Raw genomic sequence first — 25,339 nt, 5'->3', positions numbered from 1 at the left:
GCCGGTACGTCTCCTTACTGTTTAAGCCACTCTGAGCAAGATTGTTTCAACCCTGCGGCCAAAATCATCCTCACTGATGCATCCCCTCTGCTATGATGAAGAGCGAACGTCCCCCGAATCACGAGAACCAAACTTCTCTGCTCCGAGAGCCCTCCTCTCGGCCCACCCGACAGCCAGTCGGGGACCCTGGTCAAGGGGTGAGCGCCTCGTTCCCGAGCTAGTGGATCTCTTCCCCAGGAATGCTTTAATTTGTGTGGCGCAGAGACCGTCTCTTTGGTGTTTAAAGCTGTGAAAAGTAAGACTCAATGGTGTCCCGTCACGTGAAGAAAGTTATCTATCACGGAATGGCAGACGGAGCAGATACACCCCCGAGAGGCAAGGCTTGGAGAAAGATGGGGACAGGGCGGGAGAATGTCCTTGGTTCCCTGCGTTCTTGGCACCCAGCCTCTACTCTGCAATCGTCCAGCCCCAGCACCCAGACCCAGTCCCGCCCTGTGCAGTCCAGGACCTTGCCCGCTGACCCATGTCTCCTTGCAGACCACTGAGCTTTGCTGGAAGTGAGCGCCATGTGGCACCATTCCCCCCTCACTCAGTCCACTCACGGGCACTTACAGGGTGCTCCAGTCGATCGGCGACTTATCAAGCCCGGCTCCCACCTCTACCGAGCTCTAGATCTAGCAGGATCCACACCCTAAGCAAGTAACATCAGCACAGTACAGTAAGTCCTGTGTTTAAAACCAGCGTGTCATCAACAGCCCCTCGGAGAAGCACCCACCAGAGAACGTGCTCCAGAGCGGCTGACCCCAGAGTGCAGGCTTGAAGAATTAACAAGAACCTGGAGGCAAAAGATGTTCTAAGCAGAAGGTAAATGCAAAGTCGCTCGAGTGTCACTCATAATTCAACCGATGCGTGTCGAGCACCCGCTGTGGTCCAGGTGTCATTATGAGCCCAGAGGACGGTGTGAACGAAATTCTGCATATTCGTGTCCCTTTCCAGAGAAGGCTGTGAGCTCCCCCTCCACTGGGGGGATGAGAACCACTTTAACACCTTAAGTGACCCATGAATCATACTTGTCCCTCGCCCCAGACACGGAGAGCCACTGAGCCACCGAACAGTATGTCGGTAACACTTCAAATTTATCCACGCTCGCCATCATCTTGTTCATCTCAGGAGATCTGCCGACCTACCAAGATCTTCCCAAATACCCACCAATCTCGCAGTGCGTTTGCCATCCCGCTCAGGCGTGCATTGCCTGTGGCCGAAAACACATCTGCCCCCCGCATCTTCATCCAAGCACAGAAGAACCCCCACTGACCTCAAACCGCTCCCTCACCCAACAAGCCCAAACTCTGACTATGTGCCTGACGTTGTTTTTGGCTACATACGCAGACGTAACAAACTCGGCCCGTGATGTGTTCTGTACCCAGTCAGACCTACAGAGAGGCGGCTACCAAGCTGACCGGGAGGGAGGGAAACGTTTCTGAAAAAAGGGGCCATTTAGGCTGGTTCATAGCAGACAAGTAGGAGTTGGCGGGGTGGGTACGTGGAAAGGAACACCGAAGGGGTGAGAAGAGCCTGTGCAGAGCAGGATGCCTCTGGGAAGGTGGGAACACGTGGGTGTAGCTGCAGCTTAGGGCCCATGGGGGTTGGGAAGGTGGGCAGGGACCAAATATATGGTTATTGGGGCCACAAAAACATCTGGAGAAGCCACCCGGTTTTGTCATCCGGCTGAGTGTGTCTGAGGCTCCAAGTAGCATCACTTCTTGATAAATAATTCAAAGCCCCGTCTTCAGGTTTCCACATACATCTTCCCATTCCAGGAGCACTGATTTATGGACACGGCGTTCAAACACAAAAGGCTCTGATTTTATTTTGTTTTAAAAAAATAAAAATAAAAAGCAAGCCAGCAGAAGCGCTCGGGATGCACTACGCGATAGGCATGCACAGAGCGCGAGAGCAGGAGGCCCCCACGGGCGATCGGGGAGGAACACTCAAGATGCCCACACGGGAAGGTGGATCAATGCACCCACCGGCGCCCGAGCTCACATAGCTATGGTTTCCATGAGGCCTCACTGGTTTCTTCAAATCCAGACTGTGTGGGGCGGCGGCAGCAGGGCCCACAAACGGCAGAACCCCCTCCTGGTCTTCAGCAAGTTGCTTAACCCCTGGCTGCCTCGGTTTCTCACCTCTAACACGGGATCAGTAACGAGCAGGTGTCATGGGATCAGAGAAGGTTCCACACGGCTTCCAGGATACACTTGTCTTTTAGTTTAAACTGTGCTCCGGCGGCTGGATGCCTCTTGCCGTCCGGGCTCTTGGTCTCTTTCATGTTATTTGTGCATATGGATCTGTGACCCAAGAACTTAACTTACCTTTGTAGAAACATTGTTATCATGCACACAGTTGGCTGGATACTTCTTTACTCTCCATTTAGAAGGTGAATAACTCAAGTGTCGGTGAAGGTCGGGTGAGTGGGCTTTCTTATTACGCTGTCAGTAAGAATATAACCGGCCCCACATCTTGGCAAAAATGCTTCAATATATAATCAGACTTCAAATATCTATTTACATACACCCTGGAATCTGCCGATCAGACCTCCAGAGCGGCGTACCTTGCAAAAGCACAATGTTGCAACATTGCTTGTGGGAATAATGTAAACGTCTGTCCATATCGAAACGAATAAATTATAGTGCCTCCATACAAATAAAACTTTACACAACCATTTTTTTAAAAGTGCCATATGGGCAGACTTGGAGAGATATCGACAACATACTGGAAATTGAAAAGGGAAGTTGTACACAATATGTATAGTGTTAATACTCATTTTTTATTTTAAAAACCACATATAATAAAACCTAGCTAATGATTTGCTGAATACGTATTCTTTGTTAGGCACGTACCTAAATATTTCCTCCCTACAGCAACCTCACGAGACGAGCGCCATCATCCCATGTGTCAAAAGAAGAAACCGAGGCACAGAGTTCTGTGAATGCCCCAGGGCTGTGAGGTTAGCGAGGGCCGGAGCCCAGATCGAGCCTGGACGCCTGGCCCCTGAGCCGCTGTCCACAACCACAGCTCCACGTGTCCTAAGCAAAGAAAAAGGTCTCGCACCCGGAGGAGGGGGAGGAGAGGCCTTTCTCCACCCACTTCACCCACGTTTGTGTTGTTTGGGTTTCTTACCATGAGCATGTAATTGAAAAATAAAAATTTTATAAAAGCACCCAGCCATGTGGAGTCCATGGCTGGGACAGGAGCCAAGAGGGGGTGGAGGGAACCACAGACACTTTTCTCAGGCTGGGCTGCGCTCAAAGCTGACTCTACGTGGAGCCCCTGATACACACCTTCCTCGTCGGTGATCCCGGGGGGAGGGAGCAACATCAGCAGGAGACCATCCGCATCCAGTCCAGCTGGGAGGCTTTGCCAAGAGTCTTGACCTCTCCGCACCTCCATTTCCCTCCGGCCGGAGCATCGGTGCCCTCATTGCGGGCTCACTGAGGGGCGAGGGTCAGAGAGTGGGAGACGGCTGCTCCATCCCATGCTCCCCCCTGCTCCGGGGGACTTGGCACCCCATGAATTATGAGGGTCTCTTGGCTGACCTCGTCTGGGAAGGTTTTCCTGTCCCGTGGCATCCACATCCAGCTCTCGGGTCCAAACTCAATTCAGAGAAGGGGGGTTTCACGACAATATTATGCAATCGGAAGCCCAGGGACCTCCCCTGACTTCAAGCCTCTCTTGTTGCAAAGAATAAAAGTTGCAGGACGGAGATCGAGATCGGTCTGTTCTCCTCTTGCCCGGTGCTCCAGTCTCCACTGTTGCTGTTTTAAGTCTGGGCCTGTGTTTGGAAGAAGCAGTTTGCACAAGGTTCCCTCTCAGTGTGTCTGGGAACCTCCAGGACAATCGAACACAAACCTGGGTGTGGAAAGACCAGAGCCAGGACTGTGGGGTCGGCCTTTAGAAACCCAGACCAGCGGGCGCCCGGCGGGCTCAGTGGTGAAGCGTCTGCCTTCGGCTCAGGTCACGATCCCCGGGTCCTGGGAGTGAGCCCTGCGTCGGGCTCCCTGCTCCGCAGGGAGTCTGCTTCTCCCTCTCCCACTCCCCCTGCTCATGTCATACTCTCTCTCTCTGTGTGTGTCAAATAAATTAATTAAAAGAAAAAAGAAAACCTAGACAGGAGGCTGCCTCCATGTGCAGCAGACAGAAGGGCTGGGAAGTGTTTGGGCCCTTTTGCAGTCTCTGCTTCAACCTTAATATGACATTAATATTAGTCCCCCAAGTATTACTCATTATTAGCCGCGTGGATCGGATGGCCCAGATAATGTCTCAGATTCCCGCCGCCGCATCCCCAGCCCCTCACTGCACAGGCCGACATCGGTGCATGGAGGGCTCTCCACTCGGAAGGTCCTTGAGACGTGTGCATGATGCTCGAAATGTCCCAGGCCGCTTGCTTCATCCCTAGTGTGCATTCCCACACTCTAAGCTTTAACAACACCCCTTCAGAAGCAGCCGCAACAGCACCAAATGGCACTTACATTTCCAGGAGAGCAGCCAAACTCATTAAGTTAATAAAGGGACTTAGCTGTACAGAGATGCCTCACTCACGTGCATTTCCGGATGTCCCAGACGCCCCCAGCTTGGCGGGAGCCTCCACCTGCAGCCTGCTGGCCCCACGGAGTCCCCTGCACCGCTCAGAGCCAGCCCGGACCTCTCTCCCGCTTCCGCACCCGACATCCCGGTCAGGAGCAGGGCCCATCCGTCCGCCCAGTTCCTCAGCTGGATTGTGTGGACTCTCGGAGGAACCACCACCAGGGCCGGCGTCTGCCCGAGCCCTCCCAGGACGCCTCCACACCACCCGCCGACCTCTGCAGCCCTCCCCGTCGCCCTCGGCCACCGCCCGCCCACTCCAGCTCCCACGCGGCCCCGCGGCCCCGCCCACTCCAGGCCTTCGGTGGCCCCCTCCCCCACGGCTCCCTCTTTTCCCAGTAACTGCAACTCAGCCCTCAAGTGTCTTCTCTTTCCCTGTCCCCGGGCCTCTTTCCCTCACCCTCCCTTGGCTCTTTCCCCCTCCAATGCCTTGTTCAATGAGAGTCGCGTTGTCTTGTCAAAGTGAAGCTGTAACACTCTTTATTTCCCGCCGCAGGGGAAGCCTGTGCGAGGTCCCACGCGGCCCGCGTACCTCCCCTGCAGCCCCCACGCCTCTGACTCCACCACGGGTTCCAGGAGGATCTCCGTCTTCCGCCACCCTGCAAGGAGCACGGGAACACCGTTGCGGTCAGCCTTGGGTCCACCCAGCCAGCCCCTGGCTCCAACAAGGTCTCCTAAGGGACCTAGTCACTGGTCCACCGCGGGGATGGCCGAGTGACGGACTCGCTCCACTTAATCATCCCACACCCCGATCGATTGCTGGGTTCAGCCGGGCACCTCGGGAAGGGTTTTCTGTTTACTGGCACCAGCTCTTGGTATGATGAATTCCTGAAGCTTGCTACCCCCTGAATATGCTTCACACATTGTTCTTCTGAGCATCAAGGCACAGAAGTCGCCCAGCATCCTGGATGCCGTGGTCCTGCACCACCACCCCGACCTTGCTCTGCCAGGATCCAAGACCCTCCCTCACAGGGCAGGGGTGGATCAGTTCAGCCAAGGATGCAGATCACCAAAATCACCCAAAATGAATTGTAAGGCACATAATGTCAGGGGACAACTCTGGCTCTTAAGTGGGCCACCAGTGGGTGGCTTGCAGGAATAGTGTGCTCAAGGCAAAGGGTCCCTGGGAGCAGAAGCCAGGACAGAGGTTGGTCCAAGACTGGACCTTCCACGGGTCTAAGCACTAGATGGACGGTCAGAGGCCTGCTGGGAAGACAAAGCACTCTTGTATTCAAAATTCAAGGAAGTTAATACAGAGGATGAGCCACAGTCAGGATGAAAAGCCTAAGAAGCCAAACAAGGATACAGAAGCCCCCCAAAAGTTAGCAATAGCAGGACCAGTATCCCTGCAGGGCTGCAGGACACAGAGAGGTGATGGTTTATTACCAGGGCCATCCAGCCCAAGCTGGAGCCTCCGCAGAGGTCACTGGGCAGGAGGAGAGACCACAGGCAGAGGCAGGTCCAGCAGGAATCCAGAGCCAGCTATGTGGCCAGAAAGTGCCCAGAACAAAGAGGGGGAAATGCCCTGACTTGCCCTCCCTCCCTCCCATGCTCTAGTCTCCTGCCAGACCCAGACCAGCAGCAAGGGGCCGGGGGAACACAGCTCGCGGGAGAAGGACCAAGTGACACTGGCCCGTCCAGGGACCAAGGGACACACCCGCCCCAGGAGATCGTGTCCCTGCTCTGCTTTCCTTAGAGCTTCAGAGCCTCTGGCAGGACCTTTCCCTGCCTCTGTCCTCCTATAGCATCAGTGCCCCCGGGGGCAGTCTCTGTGTCCATCCATCCTCGGGGCTCAATTAACTCTACCCTCCTCTAAGTACGTCTTATGCACCCAGCACACGCCAGGCACTCAGCAGGGCAGCGCAAGGAGGGGAACAGGGAAAGAAATAAGAAATAAGATCCCACCCTTGTTCTCAAGGAGCTCACGGTCTGACAGGCTGGGAAGCAGAGTGTCTCACACAAGACATAAGCAGGAGCTTGGCGGTTGAGAGAAGGCTTCCCAGAGGAGGTGGCATCCGAACTTTCTCCAGGACCCCTCTGCCAGACCGCACTCTCCGGTCTGAGGTTTGCCCCCCAGGTGCACATTTTGCTCCGAGTCTGAGCCTCCTCCCTCCCTCCCTGTGTTCACCTTGTATCATACAAGGGTCCCCGGCGGTGGAAGCAAAAACAGAGGAACCAAGGTGGGCTCCTCTCGTCAATGCAGACGTAAGCACAGAAGGGTCCCTCCCCTCCTGCTCCTCGGGGAGTCTTCGCTGAGCCAACCCCGGGGGCTGAGGACTGCTTCTGCATTTCCCACATCCTCTGCACAGTCCTGCACAACTGGAAATAATGCCCCTTGGACGGAGCACCTCCTCCGTGCCTGGAACCGTGTGGTCCACCGTGAGCCCTCAGGGGCCAGCGAAGCACGCTCGCCGCCCCCCAGTTCTCGCCTCGAGCCCCCACGAGCCACTAGGCTTGCTTCTCCGGGCCGTCTCCACCGCACGCCCTGCACCACAGGGACTGCCGGGACTGGAGGTGAGAATTCAAAACTTCACGGAGGTAGACGAGCTCCGCACATCTAACCCATTTGGCTGCAGGCAGACCTGACCCAGCAGGGTCCGCCGGGGGCCACCAGGGGCACAGTCACGCTGCCAAGAGAGGACATAATTCAGCAAACGCAGCCTGGCAGCGGGTCCTGTGGCAAAAGCCCGGGAAGAAAGCAAGAAGGCAAAGGTCCAGTTGTGGCCGAAGGCAGCCGGGTGCCGGTGAGGAGCTTAGGCAGCTCCGTGAGGCCAGCTTCTCGTCCTACTAGTCATTCATCCCTTGGTTCAACAAATACGTAGTGACCTTCTCGTCCTTGCAACCACCTCTGCAGCAGGTGCTGGGGCAGGGCTGTGGGCAAGGGAGACAGAAACCTGGCCCTGGGCGAAGTTACAGCCCGGGAAGCAGACAGGCAAGACATGGAGCAGGGAGGACGGGAGGACGTGCCCTGCAGCCGTGTCCGGAGAACCTGGATCAAAGGGCCTTGACCTGATGGTTGCAGGCCATGCCTCCTTGAGAAGGCGGGACCCACCTCATCTGCAGGAGCCACCAGGCGGCAGGCCCTGTCCTGCGGCCTCACCCAAAGTGGCTGGCGTGGGAGCCCGGGAGATGCTTGAGGGGCAAGAGCTGCTTCCTCCGCTCTCTGGGACGGAGACAGGAGTCAGGAGAGGAGAGACCTCATCCTCAGCCCATCCCCTGGGCCAGCTCTGGGCCAGCTCTGGGCTCACAGAACGCCCCGTGGTCCCAGGCGGCTCAGAGAAGCCCGCAGGCTTATTCCTGCTGATCTATCACCACCCGGTGGCCAAAGAAGGTGTTGTCAGGAAAAGAGAGCCCGAGGGATGGAGTTTAACGACCCTTTGGCACACGGATTTGTCGCGTTGTAAGGAGGCTTAGTGGGGCCGCCGCGAGGGGCCTCATTAATTCTCCACGCTGAGCCCCAGGCGGCTGAGGATCTGGCCTGTTCTCACAGGCTCCTTAACTCCTGGAACTATTCCTGCACTCAGCACCTCTTACGGCACAGAAGTCCACCCCCAGAGCTAATCCCAGATCCTCCTACTGCTGTTAGAGAACCTCTGTTCTGAGGAACAGCAGCGGAGCTGGATACACTCAGAGGTCACCGTGTCACCTCTGTATTTCCCAGCTCAAAGCTCTGCTTGGGTGGGGGGGTAGAGGGAGGGAGGGGGACACTTAGTGCAAGGGACTCAGGTGCATTTCGGGAAGGCTGGGCCTCCCCCGGAGTGAGGGCCAGAGCGAGCCGCAGGTGCACCCAAGCTCAGGCAGCCGCCGTGGGAGCAACGAGAGGATGATAAGCCTGTTGGAGGCGGACACAGCTCGTCACCCAAGGGCGCACCGTGCAGCGCCCCAGAGGCGGCGGGAGGCACAGCGGGGGACACACGGGGCTTTGGACTCTCTGGTCTCAGCTGCAAAATAAGCACGAGGATCTCCTGGCTTAGAAAAATGTTGGGAAGATAAAATGAGCAGCTTGGCAAAGTTCTGCCTGAGGTGGGTCCATTTCCACAGATACCCGCACGCACCCCTCCCACCCCCAGGACCACCGCCAGAAACGTCAGCTCAACCATTTCGCATCGTCACAGCCCGTCTTGTTCCTGACGGACCCAGGATGCCCACGTGCACCCTTATGAAGATGTCAAGTAAGATGAAAACTGTATTACATGGCCGCATGGATCACAAGGAGGGTAGTGACGAGCTGTAGGCGCAAACTAAACATCAGGAAGTACGTGAGTCATGTGCCTGACGACAGCGTGTTGTATGCGTTTCTAAGAAATGGGTCAAATGCGTGACTTTAAAACTTCCTAGAGGACAAACCAAAGATGCACAACGTTGCGTGATGAGGAGCTTGAAAGGGAAGCATAAGTGCGTTCCCAAGAATCGCACGTTTCTGAACCAAAATTTTAAATGTGTGTTTTCTTCGATCCGGAAGTTCCTCCGCCTGGGGGTGCTCACAAGCACGCTCGAGGACACCTGTACACACAACGGTGTTCATGCATTCACAGCAGAATGCAAAGGAAAATTAGCTAAATCTCCACCCAAGTGGACTGATTACATAAATTACAGTACAGCTCCTGGCCAGGATTCCTTGCTGGGTCCACAGGATGGACCACACGCCCACACAGATGATTCTGGAAGGAGGTGGACACTGGGCCTGTGTTGGGGGCTGGGGGGACGTGAGGGAAGCCTGTTCTCTTCCTGGGGGTCTGGGGCCACACTGCCCCACCTCAGAGATGGGGAGGGGGCTGGGGAATCCTGGGGCTGGGGGTGATGGGACCGGTCAGAAGGACACCAGCCAAATTAATTTTTAATAGGAACTAGCATTATTTAATAAAATAAAGAAATAAAATGAAGTGTTTAATTGCTCCTAAAAGGCCCCAAAACATCAGACCGGGAGCAAAGACCCAAGGCACCAGAACCAGGGAACTACACACCCAGACCCAGAGGGAGCACACCCGCGGGTCCTCCAGCCACCAAGGCAGGACCTGGCTTCGAGGCACAGAAAGGACTCCAGTGCCATCCAGTGGCCACGGTGAGCCCTGTTTAGATGGACAAGGAGGAAGCCGGCAGTTCAGCGTGGACAGCGCTGATCCACGGCCAGGGCTCCCCGTGAGCAAAGTGGTCTCAGCACCCCCACCCCACCCCGTGTTCAGGAAGCTAACGTCCTACTGGCAGGTGAGGGTAACCCAAAGCCAATAAGCACACCTCTGAGGCCAGATGGTGCAGAAACAGCAGGTCAGGGGTCTCAGGGAGGGAAGGGGGCGGCTCTACAGGAGGCGAGGAAACAAGCTTTCTGCTATGGGGGGGGTCATCCCAAGAGGATGGGAGGGCCTGTCCAAAGGCCCTGGGGTGAGAGCGTTCTTTGTGTGTTCGAGGAACAGAAAGGAGACCAGAGGGGATGGAGGTAGGAGAGAAAATCAGAGAGACCTCAGGGACCAGATCATACAGGGCCTCGTGAGGCACTACTGGGACTTTGACTTTTACTCCAAGAAAAATGGGGAGTATTGCAAGATTTTGAGTGGAGAAGTGACCTGGCCTGGTTTATGTTTTAAGTGGGTAATTCTGGCTGCCAGATGGACGGTAGACAGACAGCCAAGGGGGCAGTTAGAGCTTGGGGGCAGTTAGGAGGCTACTGCAGTGGTCTAGGTACAGCTAGGAGGCTACTGCAACGGTCCAGGTACAGCTAGGAGGCTACTGCAATGGTCGAGTACAGCTAGGAGGCTACTGCAACGGTCCGGGTACAGCTAGGAGGGTACCGCAATGGTCTGTGTACAGCTAGGGGGCTACTGCAATGGTCCGGGTACAGTTAGGAGGCTACTTCAATGGTCTGGGTACAGTTAGGAGGCTACTGCAATGCTCAGGATACAAGATGATGGGGGTCTGCACCAGGGCGGGACCCATGGGCACAGTGAGAAGTCAGGCTCTGGATGTGGGGTTTGAGGGAAAGAGAGGTGGCAAGGGTGCAAGGGTGACCCCGGCATCTGGGGCCCTGAGCAGTTACTGGCTGAGATGAGAAGCCTGGGAGCGGCAGGGCCCTTCTGTATCAAGTATGACACAGTAACAAAGATGAGCAGGTTATACAATAAACACATTGTGTAGCCCAGCAAAGCTATGTATTTTATATAGTTGCATGTGTGCGTCTGCATCTGTCTGTCTGTCTGGAAGGACACAGAGCATAGTAGGGACAATGGTAGTCTCTGCGGTGCATGAAGTTGTCCCAGTGAAATGAAAATTAAAATAATATCTCAATGTCCATCGACAGACGAATGGATAAAGAAGATGTGGTATATATACACAATGGAATATTATGCAGCCATCAAAAGGAATGAGATCTTGCCATTTGCAACGACGTGGATGGAACTGGAGGGTGTTATGCTGAGTGAAATAAGTCAATCAGAGAAAGACATGTATCACATGACCTCACTGATATGAGGAATTCTTGATCTCAGGAAACAAACTGAGTGTTACTGGAGTGGTGGGGGGTGGGAGGGATGGGGTGGCTGGGTGATAGACATTGGGGAGGGTACGTGCTACGGTGAGCGCTGTGAACTGTGCAAGACTGTTGAATCACAGATCTGTACTTCTGAAACAAATAATGCAATATATGTTAAGGAAAAAGAAGAAGAAGATAGCAGGAGAGGAAGAATGAGGGGGAGTAAGTCAGAGGGGGAGACGAACCATGAGAGCCGATGGACTCTGAAAAACAAACTGAGGGTTCTAGAGGGGAGGAGGGTAGGGGGATGGGTTAGCCTGGTGATGGGTATTAAAGAGGGCACGTTCTGCATGGAGCACTGGGTGTTATGCACAAACAATGAATCATGGAACACTCCATCAAAAACTAATGATGTAATGTATGGTGATTAACATAACAATAAAAAATTTTTTAAAAAGAAAGAAAAAAGTTTTCCAATAAAAAAACAATAATAATATCTCTAATCACTTCTTCATCACACGTATGATCCGAATGTGCAAAGGCCGTGCAAAGCAGCGAGCTACTTTCCTAGGTGCAAAACAAATAAGGCTCAGGTGCCTGCCTCCAAGGAACCCATGAGCTTGAGAAGGAGAAGGTAAATGGCGTGTCTGGACCCTCTGCTCTGTCCCTGTCCCACGCGAGGCTGACATGACGCAGAGTCACAGTGAGCTAGCGGCAGAGGCATCCGAAGACCCCGGACCAACCAGAAGCAAAGCCCCTGTGCTCTTCCTGGCACCAGCCGCCTCCAGGCACAGACGGTGGAAACACAAGGCAACAAGGGGATGGAAAGTGAAAGCAGGAGAGGCTTCCTGGAAGAGGTGCCACTTGGGTTGGCTGTTCAAAAATGAGTAGGATTATTGGCAGGGGAAATTTTAAAAAGGGGAGAGAGGGTGAATAGGTCAACTTATTTTAAGCACCTGTTAAGTGCTCCAGCAGTTCTGTTCACTGCCTTCATGGGCGTTATTCGGTTTTACACCTTCTGAGTAGACGTGACCCCCCCCGCCACTTACAGATGTCCATGCTGAGGGCCAGCAAGGTAAGTGACTTGGCCAAGATTTCAGAACTGCTAAGGGCAGAGCCGGGCCCTGTGGATGCAAAGCCTGTGTTCTTCCCTCCGAATCCTGCTGACCTAGAAGTTAATGAGCCAGAAGAGGAAGTCCTCGACTGGGGCATCCACACACCTGGCCCCCAGCCCCAGCTGAGCCACTGACCTGCTGTGTGATTTGAGCAAGTCCCCTTGCTCCTCTGGGCCTCCACGCCCCCCTCAGACGCCTGAAATGAAAGTTTAGTCCGGGACTCACGCACTCCATGTCTGATAGCCTAGAGGTGCCAAAGCTGACACGCTCACAGCCCAGGTCAGACGCCCAAGAGAAGTGGGGACAGGTGAGTGGGCAGCCGTGGAGGTCACTGGGCTGGGGGGGAAGGGTGCATGTCTCTGCTTCTGTTCTGCTCTGTCAGCCTCTCTCTGCCTGGCCTTGGCCTCCAAGACCCGGGGTCTCCCTCATTATCCAGAATCCTAGGACACCCCCACCTTGTGATGTATTAAAAGGTAAATATTTGGGTTTTGTCCCTAGTTCCTGGCACACAGCTCCTAAAACCCTCAGGCTCTTAGTCTGCGCACTAACAAGGATGGCAGGTGGCTGGGCCCCCCAGAGCTGCAGGGCGGGGCTGCTCACCCAAAGACCAAGGCAGGATGTCCAGAAAGAGGGGTTGGAGGCTAAGTTAATCCCCAAGGCCAATGTCTTAATCTCACCTACGAAACGGAACCTCCATAAAGCCCCTAAATGACAGGGTTCAGAGAGTTTCCGTGCTGTGAGCACATGGGGATGTTGGACCGCCCCCTCCCCACACCCTGCCCTCTGCACCCCTTCCTGCCTGCTCCTGACTTGTATCCTTGATAATAAGCCGCTGAGGACAACGTTGTCCTGTGTCCTCTGGGTCCTTCTAACAAATAATCACAAATAACAAATCTGAAAAAGGGTCGGAGGGGGGGAACCTCTGAATTTGTCACTGAATCGGGCAGACGGGAGGGTGACCTGGGCACCCCGTGTGCACCTGACACCGGAGGGGGGCAGTCTTGTGGGGCTGAGCCCTAAGCCCGCAGAGCCTGCGCTAACCCGGGCTTACCTCCCACCGTCCAGGACCATGGGGTCCCTCATGGAGGGCTCAGATCCCCCCGACACAGGAGCAAACCGAGACTCAGAGGAAGGAACCGGCCGCAGGAGGAGGCTGCGTGCAGACGAGCGGACGCTTTGTCAAATCAAGGCATCTCCAGAAACTGTTAGGCAACAGGGATCCATTGCTCACGTCTCTCCTTTCAACAAAAGAGGAAGAAAGCCTGTGCCGTGTCCACAGAGGCCTGGCTCTGTGGCCATGGGGTGGGGGCCATTCCGCTTTCTGGCTGGACGTCTCCTAGCTGACTGTGGGCAAGCAGACGACCCCGGGGCCAGGAACGCACACGTGACGTGGCAGGATGGGCAGGGGGGCTCGGGAAGACTGCCACCCAGGAGAGGCTGGGGGTGGCTCCCTGGCCCGGCTGGAGCAGTTCAGTAAGGAGCTGCCCTGCTGACTCAGGGGACCCCACCCTTCTGGAGCGCCCTGCCTGCCCGACGCCCACCTGCCCGGAGAGTCCACACCCGGGCTGGAAAGGCACTGGGTGTCGTGGGTCTGCGCCCCGTCCCCCGCCCACCTGCGGAGGTGGCCCCTCCCCTGTCCCCGGCACACCCAGCCTGGGGTCCTCTGCATGACCGGCTCTTCTCCGTGGACGGTGTCCCGCGGCCAAGAGGCGCCTGATGGGGCCTGGGAGCGCTTGGCTCTGAGCTCAGCCCACTTCCCAGCACCATCGAGGCTCAGGCTGTGGGACCCTGAGGAGCAGAGAAGGGTGAGTGTCTCTGGCTGGCTGCACCCCACTCCAGCGTCCCCACAGAGCCTGGGCTCGTCTGTGTCTCCCGGCCTCTCCGGGCTCCTCCCTCCCACAGCCCTTCCTCCCTCTCCTGCCCCTCCCTTCTCCTAACCGCAGGGGCCCTGGGGTCTACACCAGGGAAGAAGAATCTACCAGGTGCAGGGGAATGATCCCGGTGGGGGTCTCGCCCTGGGCCAGGGGAGGGGCAAAGGTGAAGGGAGACCCTGTCCTCTGCCTGCTTGACGCCCCTCTGCATCCACCTCCAGCCCGGTCCGCCATGCACATCCCCAAGGTCCCTCAGCAGGGCAGGGGTGGCCAACGGAGCCCCGTGGCGGCTGGCCTGGTACCTAGGCGTGATGGGGAAGGATGAACTGAAGGAGTTCCAGCTTCGGCTGCCTGAGAAGCCGCTCTGCAAGCCCTCTCCCGGCGCCACCCTGGCTCAGCTGCAGAAGGCAGATGGCATGGAGGTGGCCTCAGGCCTGGTGGCTCAGTATGGGGAGCAGCCGGCCTGGGACCTGGCCCTCCGCACCTGGGAGCAGATGGGCCTGAGCGGGCTGTGCGCCCAGGCCGGGCCGAGGCGGCCTTCATGCCAAGTGAGCGCAAAACCCCCTCTGTCCACTGGCCATCGCCTGGCCCCCGGCCCCCTGGGGACCCCCACCCCGGAGCCCCCCCCAGGCCTTCCTCTGGGCAGCGACTCGGGACCCCTCTCCTCGCCAAGTGCGTTTCCAGGCCGCCCTGTGGTTCCCATGGGGCCTGGGGGTAGGGGCTGACCTCGGGACGGGCGGGGGAGGAGGCGCAGGCACGTGCGAGGCGCACAGTTCCAGGCGCCTGCCTGGTCTGCGTTGGGGGCGCGGACTCGGGAGCCCGGCAGCTGTAGGCGCCACGTCGTCCGGCAAGCCCCTTCGTGTCTCTCGGCCTCTGTTCAGACTATGCGAGCTTTAACGAAATAATCCGTGGGAAACATTTAGCACACAGCCTGACACCTAGTGAGTGCTCCATAAATCCGGTTTCCGGGACGCGCGCGCGTCCCTGGCCTCTCCCGGTGGAGAGAGCAGAGCGGCTTCATGCGCAGAACCCCGGCCTCAGTCCCCAGGTCCTGCCCGGCCCGGCCCCAAGCCCCACCTCTGTGTCTACCCCCCGCAGCCAATTGCCCCCCACTCCCCTGCTCCCAGAGTGCACCCAGCGTGCAATCCCCCAGCGGGCTCACCTCCACCGACGTGCTGAGGTTCGTCCAGGCCGCAGAGACGGGGTGTTGGAGACAGCCACCGGACACATCTGGACACACGCGGAACCGTAAGGCTGGCCGCGCCGGCCCCGGGGCCCCCCGCGGATTCCACCCAGGTGAGCCTGGGGCTGCATGGGGCTCTGGGTGGAGAAAAGGGGAAGGAAGAGGGATGGAGGAGCCAGGCTGGGGTGGTGGAGGCAGGCGGCCTGGAAGTGATCTTCTGGAAGGTTCCAGCACTGCGGTGACACCCCGTCCGAAGTGAAAGATGCAGACAGGAGAGCCAGGCGGGGCGGGCGGCAGGTCTTACCGCGCCGGGTGCCACATGGAACACCGCCCTTGCCCTGGCAGAGCTCAGCGGGTTATCTTGGCAGGCTCCGAAGATCCTCAGGGCCAGGGCAGTCCAGAAAGTTCCAAGGTGGACTCGGATGAGCCCCAAGAGGAGGGCAGGCTCATTCCTCAGTGCTGCGTAGTTCCCTCTCCTGACTTCTCTTATTTCAGCCTTCACCATCCTGAGTCACCCAGGCCGAAGATCCTTTTTTTTTTTTTCAAGATTTATTTTGAGAAGGAGAGGGGAGCAGAGGGAAAGAATCTCGAGCAGACTCTGCGCTCAGCACGGATCCCAACATGGGGCTCGATCTAACAACCCTGAGATCATGAGCTGAAATCAGGAGTCAGATGCTCAACCGACTGTACCACCTAGGGGCCCCTACCCAGGCCGCAGATCTTAATGACACCCTGCCTCTTTCTCTTGTCGAATCCGGGTTCTGCGTGGCCACCTCGGCCCGGTGTGGAAGCACTGGTCCACGCTCAGGCATCACTTGCAGACAGAGCCAGGGCTGGAACCTGGAACCAGCCATTCCTGCTACCGCTCTGTGGAAGTCCCCGCTGCTGATCTCGCAGCCCCTCTGCTTTCCCTCCGCCTGGTGCCCAGCACCCCTCTCCGCTCCCAAGCTTGAGCTCCACTGCCCTCATTCCCCTGACCTCACCTGCTTTCTGTGTGACTGAAGCAAGTCACTTCATCCCCCGGCCCCGCCGTGTCCCTGCTCCCCCAGCTGAGCCTTCACGCTCCACAGTCTCCCCTCCAGCCCCACCCCCCAGTACAGAATGGGCACGTCTGTGACCCACACCAAAGAGTCCATTTGCACAGAAGTGTGAGTGTGCGGTGCAGTTCTACTGACATACTATGCGGGAGAGGGTTAGACCAGTCACATGTCCCCCCACAAAGGTGGTGCCCCCGCCTGCATCTGTCTCCCTGCGACCCCCCCATGCAGCATCCGGTCCCACTGCTTCTGCCCCGTGACGACCATGATGCAGAGCGATGCTGCCCTGTCCCAACTTGCCCCAGGGTTTAGACGCCGCCTGGTAACTACTTGTCCTAGAAAGGAGGCGCCCGACCTGGCCAAGTGGCTTCTCAGCATCTTCTACCTAATAGACGTTCTCGCCGAAAGGAAGTTCCAGGCCGGCTACTAAGAGAATAAAACTGGGCCTCTATTTTTATGATTCTTTTTGGCGATAGTTTTATCGAGATAGAATTCACTCATTTAAAGCATCCAACTCAGTGATTTGCCGCCATCAATGTTAGAGGATTTTAATCATCCTCTAAAAAAAACAACACCTTACCGACTCCCGAGAGAAATGAAAACATACCTTCACACGAAAACGTGTGCGTGAATTTTCATGATGAAAATTCATTGTACCGTTACCCATAAAAGGCAAAAAGCATCAACAACCCAAATGTACATCAACTAATGGATCAACAATATACAGTCTCTACAGACACAGAAATCATCTTCCAATGAAAGGATGAAGTCCTGATATGAACCATAACATGGATAACCCTTGAACACATGATAAGTCAAAGAAGCCAGTAAAAAAATGACCATATAGCACGAAATTCAATTTATAAGGGATGTCCAGGACGGGCAAATCTAGAAAGGCAGAAAGTAGGTTCGTGGTTGGCTACAGTAGGAAATAGTAGGCGACCTCGAAAGGGTAAGGTGGGTTCTTTTTCATCTTTATGGTTTTAAATCTGGGATTAACAACACACATCCCAAAGGAGTGTAGTGAGAGCTCAGAACGGAGGGGCCGACATACAAGGGATGCTCAGGATTTGGCAGTTTCATTCCTGTCTTTCCCTCCAGGAGACTCTTCCTTGACCTTTTACCAAGCCCTTCCAAGCTCCCCAGACCAAGAGTTGCCACTCCAGGAGTCACCCAGTGCTCCCACGTCCACGGCGGTCCTGGGGGACTGTGGGTCCCCACTGCAGCCCAGCCCCGAGCCCAGAAAGCAGGAGGCTCCCAGGGCTGGGTGGCCTCCAGTCGAAACATCTGGAAACCATAGCACAGGTGAGGCCCCTGCAGAGCTCCTGGAGAGGGGTGGATGGGGCTGAGGGACAGGTGGGGGCCAGATGGGCAGGCTGAGCACAGAGGGTATCAAGTGCATCAGAAACCCCTCTCCAGAACACCCCTGCTGGCTGGCTCCCTCCGTCGGGCTAAGCCACCGTTTCTAGGCAGCCCCTAGAAATTACAATGCAGGTGCATTACCCAGTGCAGCAAACACATCAGGCTCTGTGCCCAGTGCCTCCCTTGCGCGGTATCCTTATCACCCCACCGTGGAGATGAGAGAAGCAGGGCTCAAAGATGTAGGATTGCGCAGTTCCTGGAGGCAGGGGTGGATTTCAGCCTCTGTGCTCTCCCTGACGCCAGACTCCACACCTTTAACCCCCAAATCGGGCTCCGTCTGCCATGTGGGCGACAAGAACAGTCGCAGGCTCACGGGCTCCCCCTGCCACCCAGGGTCTTAGCCACTGAGAAGCCATCCCCTTAGAAGTGACCCTAATGCTCAGAGATGTGCCCTTGAAATCTGAGAGATGGTAAATGGAAAGGATTCTTTCCACACCCAGGTAGGAGTAAACTTGTGGAATCCGTGGTCCTGAAATGTGTGTGGCCCAGGCTCAGAGCGTATTGATTGACTTAATAAGTTACACTGCTTGGAAGGAAGGAAGGAAGGAAGGAAGGAAGGAAGGAGAGAAAGAAAGGAGGGATTAGAGAAAGTTTTACAGAAACATACAAATGCAATAACCTTAAAATGAAGCAAGGATGAAAGCCACGAAGACTAATTACTTGCAAGTAATTAATTATTAATTGATTTTGAGCATCTTAGCAACCAAGGCAAAAAGGGAAATATAATAGGGTTACATAATACCTGTTATTCAAGAAAAGATGAAATCAAAAGAAACACTTTTTTTCCTGATTCTAAATTCTTTGTTTTTTCCAGCTTTATTAGGGTATAATTGGCAAATAGAATTGAATTTAAAGTGTGCAAAGGTTTGATAAACTAGTATTAACTACAGTCACCATGCTGTACATTAGACCCTCAGAACTCAGTCATTTTATAACTAGAAGCGTGTACCCGTTGACCAACCTCTCCCCATTTCCCACACCCCCAGCCCCTGGCCACCAGCATTTCACTCTCTGCTTCTATGTGTTTGACTTTTGGTTTTTTTTGTGTGTGTACTTTGTTTTTGTTTTTGTTTTTTACATTCTACATCTAAGTGATACTATATGTTTGTCTTTCTCTCTCTGGCTTATGTCACTTAGCATAATACCCTCCAAGCTCATCCATGTTGTCACAAATGGCAGAATTTTCTTCTTTTTTATGGCTGAATAATATTCCATTGTACATATGTGCCACATTTTCTTTATCCATTTATCAGCCAGAGGACACCTGGGCTGTTTCTATGTCTTGGCTGTTGTGAATAATGATGCAGTGAACATGGGGGTGTCAGTATCTCTTCAAGATACTGATTTTGTTCCCTTTGGATAAATACCCAGCTGTGGAATTCCTGGATCATATAGTAGTTCTATTTTCAATCTTTTGAGGGAGCTCTGTACTGTTTTCCATAGTGGCTGCACCAGCTTACATTCCCATCAACAGTGTGCAAGGGTCCCCCTTCTCCACATCCCCGCCAACACTTGTAATATCCTTTCTATTTGACGATAGCCTTTCCAGACAGATGCGAGGTGCTATTCGATGGGCATTTCCCTAATGATTAGTGGTGTTGAGCACCTCTTCATGTACCCCTTGGTCATTTTTACATCCTCATTGGAAAAACTATTCAGGTCCTTTGCTCGTTGTTTGTGTTTGGTTTTTTGGGGTTGTTGTTGTTGTTTTTGCTGTTGAGTTGCATGAGCTCTTTATATGTTTTATATTAACCCCTTACCCGATACATGGTTTACAAATATATTTCCCCCCCTCCCATACGTTGCCTTTTCCTTTTGTTGATCATTTCATTTGCTGCGCAGAAGCATTCTAGTTTGATGTAGTCCCACTTTCATATTTTTGCTTTTGTTTCTTGTGCTTTTGGTGTCATATCCAAAAAATTATTGTCGAGATCAACATCAGGGACTTTTCCCCTATATTTTCTTCAATGAGTTTTATGGCTTCAGATCTTACAGTTAAGTTTTTAATCTGTTTTGCATTAATTTCTGTGAGTGTTGTAAGGTAAGAGTCCAGTTTCATTCTTTTGCACGTAGATATCCTGTTTTCCAACATCACTTTTTTTTGAAGAGATGATCTTCTCATTGAGTATCTTGGCTCCCTTGTCAAATATCATTGGCCATATATGCATGGGTTTATTTCTGGGCTTTCACTTCTGTTGTAACGATCTATGTGTCTGTTTTTATGCCAGTACCATACTGTTTTGATTACTATAGCTTTCTAATGTTTGAAATCAGGAAGTGTGATGCCTCCGGCTTTGTTCTTTTTTTTTCAAGATTGCTTTGGCTATGAGCTTTTGTGATTTCATAAGAGTTTTAGAATTGCATTTTTCATGTGCATGAAAAATGCCATTGGAATTTTGATAGAGATTGCACTGAATCTGTAGATTGCTTTGGGTCATATGGACATTTTTATAAAATAAATTCCTCTAATCCAGGAACACAGAACATCTTTCCATTTATTTGTGTCTTCTTCTTTCTTTTTACCTTTTTAAAGAACTTTTTTTATTATGTTATGTTAGTCACCATACAATATATCATTAGTGTTTGATGTAGTGTTCCATGATTCATTGTTTGCATGTAACACCCAGTGCTCCATGCAGTACGTGCCCTCCTTAATACCCATCACCAGGTTAACCCACACCCCCACCCCTCCCCTCTGAAACCCTCAGTTTGTTTCTCAGAGTCGAGAGTCTCTCATGGTTCATCTCTCCCTCCAATTCCACCCCCCTTCATTTTTCCCTTCCTTCTCCCAATGTCCTCCACACTATTCCTTATGTTCCACAAATAAGTGAAACCATATGATAATTGACTTTCTCTGCTTGACTTATTTCACTTAGCGTAATCCCCTCCAGTCCCATCCATGTCAATGCAAATGGTGGATATTCATCCTTTCTGATGGCTGAGTAATCTTCCATTGAATATATGGACCACATCTTTTCCATTCATCTGTTGAAGGGCATCTAGGCTCCTTCAATTTCTTTTATCAGTATGTTATAGTTTTCTGTGTAGAGGCTTTTCACCTCCTTGGTTAAATGCATCCCTAAGTGTTTTATTGTTTTTGATGCAAAATAAATGTCTCTTTCAGATAGTTCATTGTTAGTGTATAGAAATGCAATTGATGTTTCTATGTTGATTATGTATCCTGCAAGTTTACTGAGTCCTTTTATCAATTCTAGCAGGTTTTGGTGGAGTCTTTAGGGTTTTCTATCTGTAAGATCATGCCACCTGCAAACAGAAACAATTTTACTTCTTTCTTAATGATTTGGATCCCTTTTATTTTTTTGCTTGCCTAATTGCTCTGACTGGGACTTCCAGTACCATGTTAAAATGAAGTGGTGAGAGGGGCCCCTGGGTGGCTCAGTCAGTTATGCATATGACCCTTAATTTCAGCTCAGGTCAAGATCTGAGGGTTGGGAGATCAAGCCCCATATCAGGCTCTGTGCTTCAGCAGGGAGTCTGCTTGAGATTCTCTCTCTCCCTCTCAGACCTCTGCCCCCCAAAATAAATAAATGTCTTTAAAAAAACAGTGGTGAGAGTGGGTACCCTTGTCTTGTTCTTGATCTTGAAGGAAAAGGTTTAGCCTTTCAGCATTGAGTGTGATGTTAGCTCTGAGTTTCTCATATATGGCCTCTGCCATACTGAGTATGTTCCTTCTATACCCAATTTGTTGAAAGTTTTTATCATGGAAAAAAAGCTGGTTTTTGACAAGTGCTTTTTCTGCATCTACTGAGATGATCACATAATTTTTATACTTGATTCTATTAAGGTGGTATATCACATTTATTGATTTGCCTGTGTTGATCCCTCTTTGCATCCCAGACATAAACCCCACCTGGTCATGTTATATGATCCTTTAATGTGCTGTTGAATTTGGTATGCTAGTGTTTTGTCGAGGATTTTTGCATGTATGTTCATCGGGGACATTGGACTATAATTTTCTCTTTTTGTAGAGTTCTTGCCTGACTTTGTTATCAGGGCAAAACTGGCCTCATAACGTGACTTGGGAAGTGGCTACTTACTCCTCCATTTTTTGGAAGAGTATGAGAAGGATTGGCTTTAATTCTTTAATTATTTTGTAGAATTTATCAAGGGAGACATCTGGTTCTGGGAGCTCTTTGTTGGGAGAGTCTTAATTACTGATTCAATCCCCTTACAAGTTACAGGTCTGTTCAGTTTTCCTATTCCTTCGTGATTCAGTCTTAGTAGGTTGTGTGTTTCTAGGGATTTATCCATTTCTTCTAGGTTGTCCAGTTTGATTACTTAAAGCAGCCTCACGACCCTTTGTCTCCTTATTTCAGTTGTAATTGATTTTATTTATTTGAGACTTCTCTCTCTTTTTTTTTCTTAGTCTAGCTAAAGGTTTGTCGATTTTGTTTATCTTTTTTAAAAAATCAGGTTTTAGTTTGGTTTGTCTTTTGTTTTTCTAGCCTCTCATTTATTTCTGCTCTGAACTTTGTTATTTCCTTCCTTCTGCTAATTTTGGGCTTAGTTTGTTCTCCTTTCTCTAGCTCCTTGCAGTGTAAAGTTGGGCTGTTTGTTTGAGATCTTTCATTCTTCTTTATGTAGGCGTACATCACTATAAACCTCCCTCTTAGAAATACCTTTGCGGCAGATCTTCTGATCTCTTATTCTGCTCCTGGGGATGTTTTGATATGCTGTGTTTTGACTTTCATTTGTCTCAAGATTTTTTTCTTTCCCTTTTAATTAGTTCTTTTAACCCATTGATTGTTTGAGAGGGTTGCTTAATTTCCACTTACTTATAAATTTTCCCAGTTTCCTCCTGTTAGCAATTTCTAATTTCATATCATTGTGGTTGGAAAAAATACTTGACATGATTTCAGTTTCTCAGACCTGTTGAAGCTTATTATATGATTTGTGGAGAACATTCTATGTGCGTTTGAGAAGAACATGCCTTCCGCTGCTATTGGATGGAAGGTTCTGTATGTCTAACACATATGTTCTGTTTGGTCTAACGTGTGGTTCATGTCCAGTATTTCCTTACTGATGTTGTGTCTGGACCACCTCTCCATTGTTGAAAGTGGGGTATTAGAAGTCCGCTCCTATTATTGTGTTGCTATCTATTCCTGCCTACAGATCTGTTATTATTTGCTTGACAAATTTAGGTATTAGAACATCCTGATGAATTGACCCCTTTGTTATTATATAATTACCTTCCTTTTCTCTTGTTACATGTTTTGACTTAAAATCTATTCTGTTTAATGTAAGTATAGCTACTTCTGCTCTTGTTTGGTTTCCATTTGCTTGGAATACCTTTTTCTGTCCCTTCACTCTAGCCTAAGTGTGTCCTGAAAGCTGAAATGAGACTCTTTTAGACAGCATGTAGTTGGGTCCTGGTTTTGGTTTTTTGTTTTTTGTTTGTTTGTTTTTTAATCCATTCAGACATTCTGTGTCTTTTGATGGGAGAATTTAATCCATTTACATTTAGTGTAATTTTGACAGGTAAGGACTTACTATTGACATCTTGTTTATTGTTTTCTGGCTGCTTTGCTGTTCCTTTATTCTTTTCATATTCTCTTGCTGTCTTCCTTGGTGATTTGATGATTTTCTAAGGAGGTATGCTTGGATTCCTTTCTCTTTATCCTTTGTGTGTCTACTATAGGTTTTTGCTTTGTGGCTACCACGACACTTACATAGAACATTTTGTAGCTATAGCACTCTATATTAAGGTGATAACATAATTTTGATGACATACAAAAATGCTACCCTTTTACTTCCATACACACACACATTTCATGTTTTTGATGTCACAATTTGCATATTTTTATATTGTGTACTCATCAACAAATTATTGTAACTAGTTATTTTTAATACTTTTGTCGTTTAGCTTTTTACTAGAGTTCAGTGTTTTACACACCGCTGTTAACAGTATTAAGAGCATTCTGAATTTCACTATACACTTACCTTCACCAGTGAGTTACACTTTCACATATTTTCATGTTACTAATTAACATCCTTTCATTTTAGCTTGAAGAACCCCCTTTAGCATTTCTTATAAATCAGGCCTAGTGGTGATGAGCTTTTGTTTATCTAGGAAATTATCTCACTTTCATTTCTGAAGGACTGTTTTGCCAGGTCAAATACTTTTGGTTGGCAGTTTTTGTTTTTGTTTTCTTTCAGCACTTTGTGTTTTTTTAATTTTTATTGTTATGTTAATCACCATACATTACATCATTAGTTTTTGATGTAGTGTTCCATGATTCATTGTTTGTGCACAACACCCAGTGCTCCGCGCAGAACGTGCCCTCTTTAATACCCATCACCAGGCTAACCCATCCCCCCACCCCCCTCCCCTCTAGAACCCGCAGTTTGTTTCTCAGAGTCCATTGTCTCTCATGGTTCGTCTCCCCCTCCGACTTACTCCCCTTCATTCTTCCCCTCCTGCTATCTTCTTCTTTTTCTTTTTTCTTAACATATATTGCATTATTTGTTTTAGAAGTACAGATCAGTGATTCAACAGTCTTGTACAATTCACAGCGCTCACCGTAGCACATACCCTCCCCAATGTCTATCACCCAGCCACCCCATCCCTCCCACCCCCCACCACTCCAGCAACCCTCAGTTTGTTTCCTGAGATCAAGAATTCCTCATATCAGTGAGGTCATATGATACGTGTCTTTCTCTGATTGACTTATTTCGCTCAGCATAACACCCTCCAGTTCCATTCATGTTGTTGCAAATGGCAAGATCTAATTCCTTTTGATGGCTGCATAATATTCCATTGTGTATATATACCACCTCTTCTTTATCCATTCATCTGTCGATGGACATCTTGGCTCTTTCCACAGTTTGGCTATTGTGGACATTGCTGCTATAAACATTGGGGTGCACGTACCCCTTCAGATCCCTACATTTGTATCTTTGGGGTAAATACCCAGTAGTGCAATAGCTGGATCATATGGTAGCTCTATTTTCAACTGTTTGAGGAACCTCCATACTGTTTTCCAGAGTGGCTGCACCAGCTTGCATTCCCATCAACAGTGTAGGAGGGTTCCCCTTTCTCCGCATCCCTGCCAACATCTGTCGTTTCCTGACTTGTTCATTCTAGCCATTCTGACTGGTGTGAGGTGGTATCTCATTGAGGTTTTGATTTGGATTTCCCTGATGCCGAGCGATGTTGAGCACTTTTTCATGTGCCTGTTGGCCATTTGGATGTCTTCTTTGGAAAAATGTCTGTTCATGTCTTCTGCCCATTTCTTGATTGGATTATTTGTTCTTTGGGTGTTGAGTTTGGTAAGTTCTTTATAGATTTTGGATACTAGCCCTTTATCTGATATGTCATTTGCAAATATCTCCTCCCATTCTGTCGGTTGTCTTTTGGTTTTGTGGACTGTTTCTTTTGCTGTGCAAAAGCTTTTTATCTTGATGAAATCCCAATAGTTCATTTTTGCCCTGGCTTCCCTTGCCTTTGGTGATGTTTCTAGGAAGAAGTTGCAGCAGCTGAGGTCGAAGAGGTTGCTGCCTGTGTTCTCCTTTAGGATTTTGATGGACTCCTGTCTCACGTTTAGGTCTTTCAACCATTTGGAGTCTATTTTTGTGTGTGGTGTAAG

At 51.2% G+C, this 25,339-nt stretch overlaps 1 protein-coding gene across 1 annotated transcript in view; it reads left to right on the top strand.

Annotated features, from left to right (window-relative positions):
- The first annotated feature begins 4,611 nt into the window (after nt 1–4,611).
- Nucleotides 4,612–25,339, top strand: part of NLRP1 (NLR family pyrin domain containing 1) — a 43,475-nt gene continuing 22,747 nt past the window's right edge. The window contains 8 exon segments of the mRNA XM_088027046.1: nt 4,612–4,945; nt 6,199–6,263; nt 7,218–7,385; nt 12,156–12,179; nt 13,872–14,024; nt 14,312–14,762; nt 15,189–15,386; nt 17,412–17,615. Of these exon segments, the coding sequence (XP_087883172.1) occupies nt 4,612–4,945; nt 6,199–6,263; nt 7,218–7,385; nt 12,156–12,179; nt 13,872–14,024; nt 14,312–14,762; nt 15,189–15,386; nt 17,412–17,615 (1,597 nt within the window).

Source organism: Eumetopias jubatus, unplaced genomic scaffold (assembly GCF_037043125.1).
Source record: "Eumetopias jubatus isolate StellerSeaLion01/CBP00866 unplaced genomic scaffold, mEumJub1_p1.0 scaffold_10, whole genome shotgun sequence".
Lineage (NCBI taxonomy): Eukaryota > Metazoa > Chordata > Mammalia > Carnivora > Otariidae > Eumetopias > Eumetopias jubatus.
This window is presented reverse-complemented; position numbering and strand designations above follow the sequence as displayed.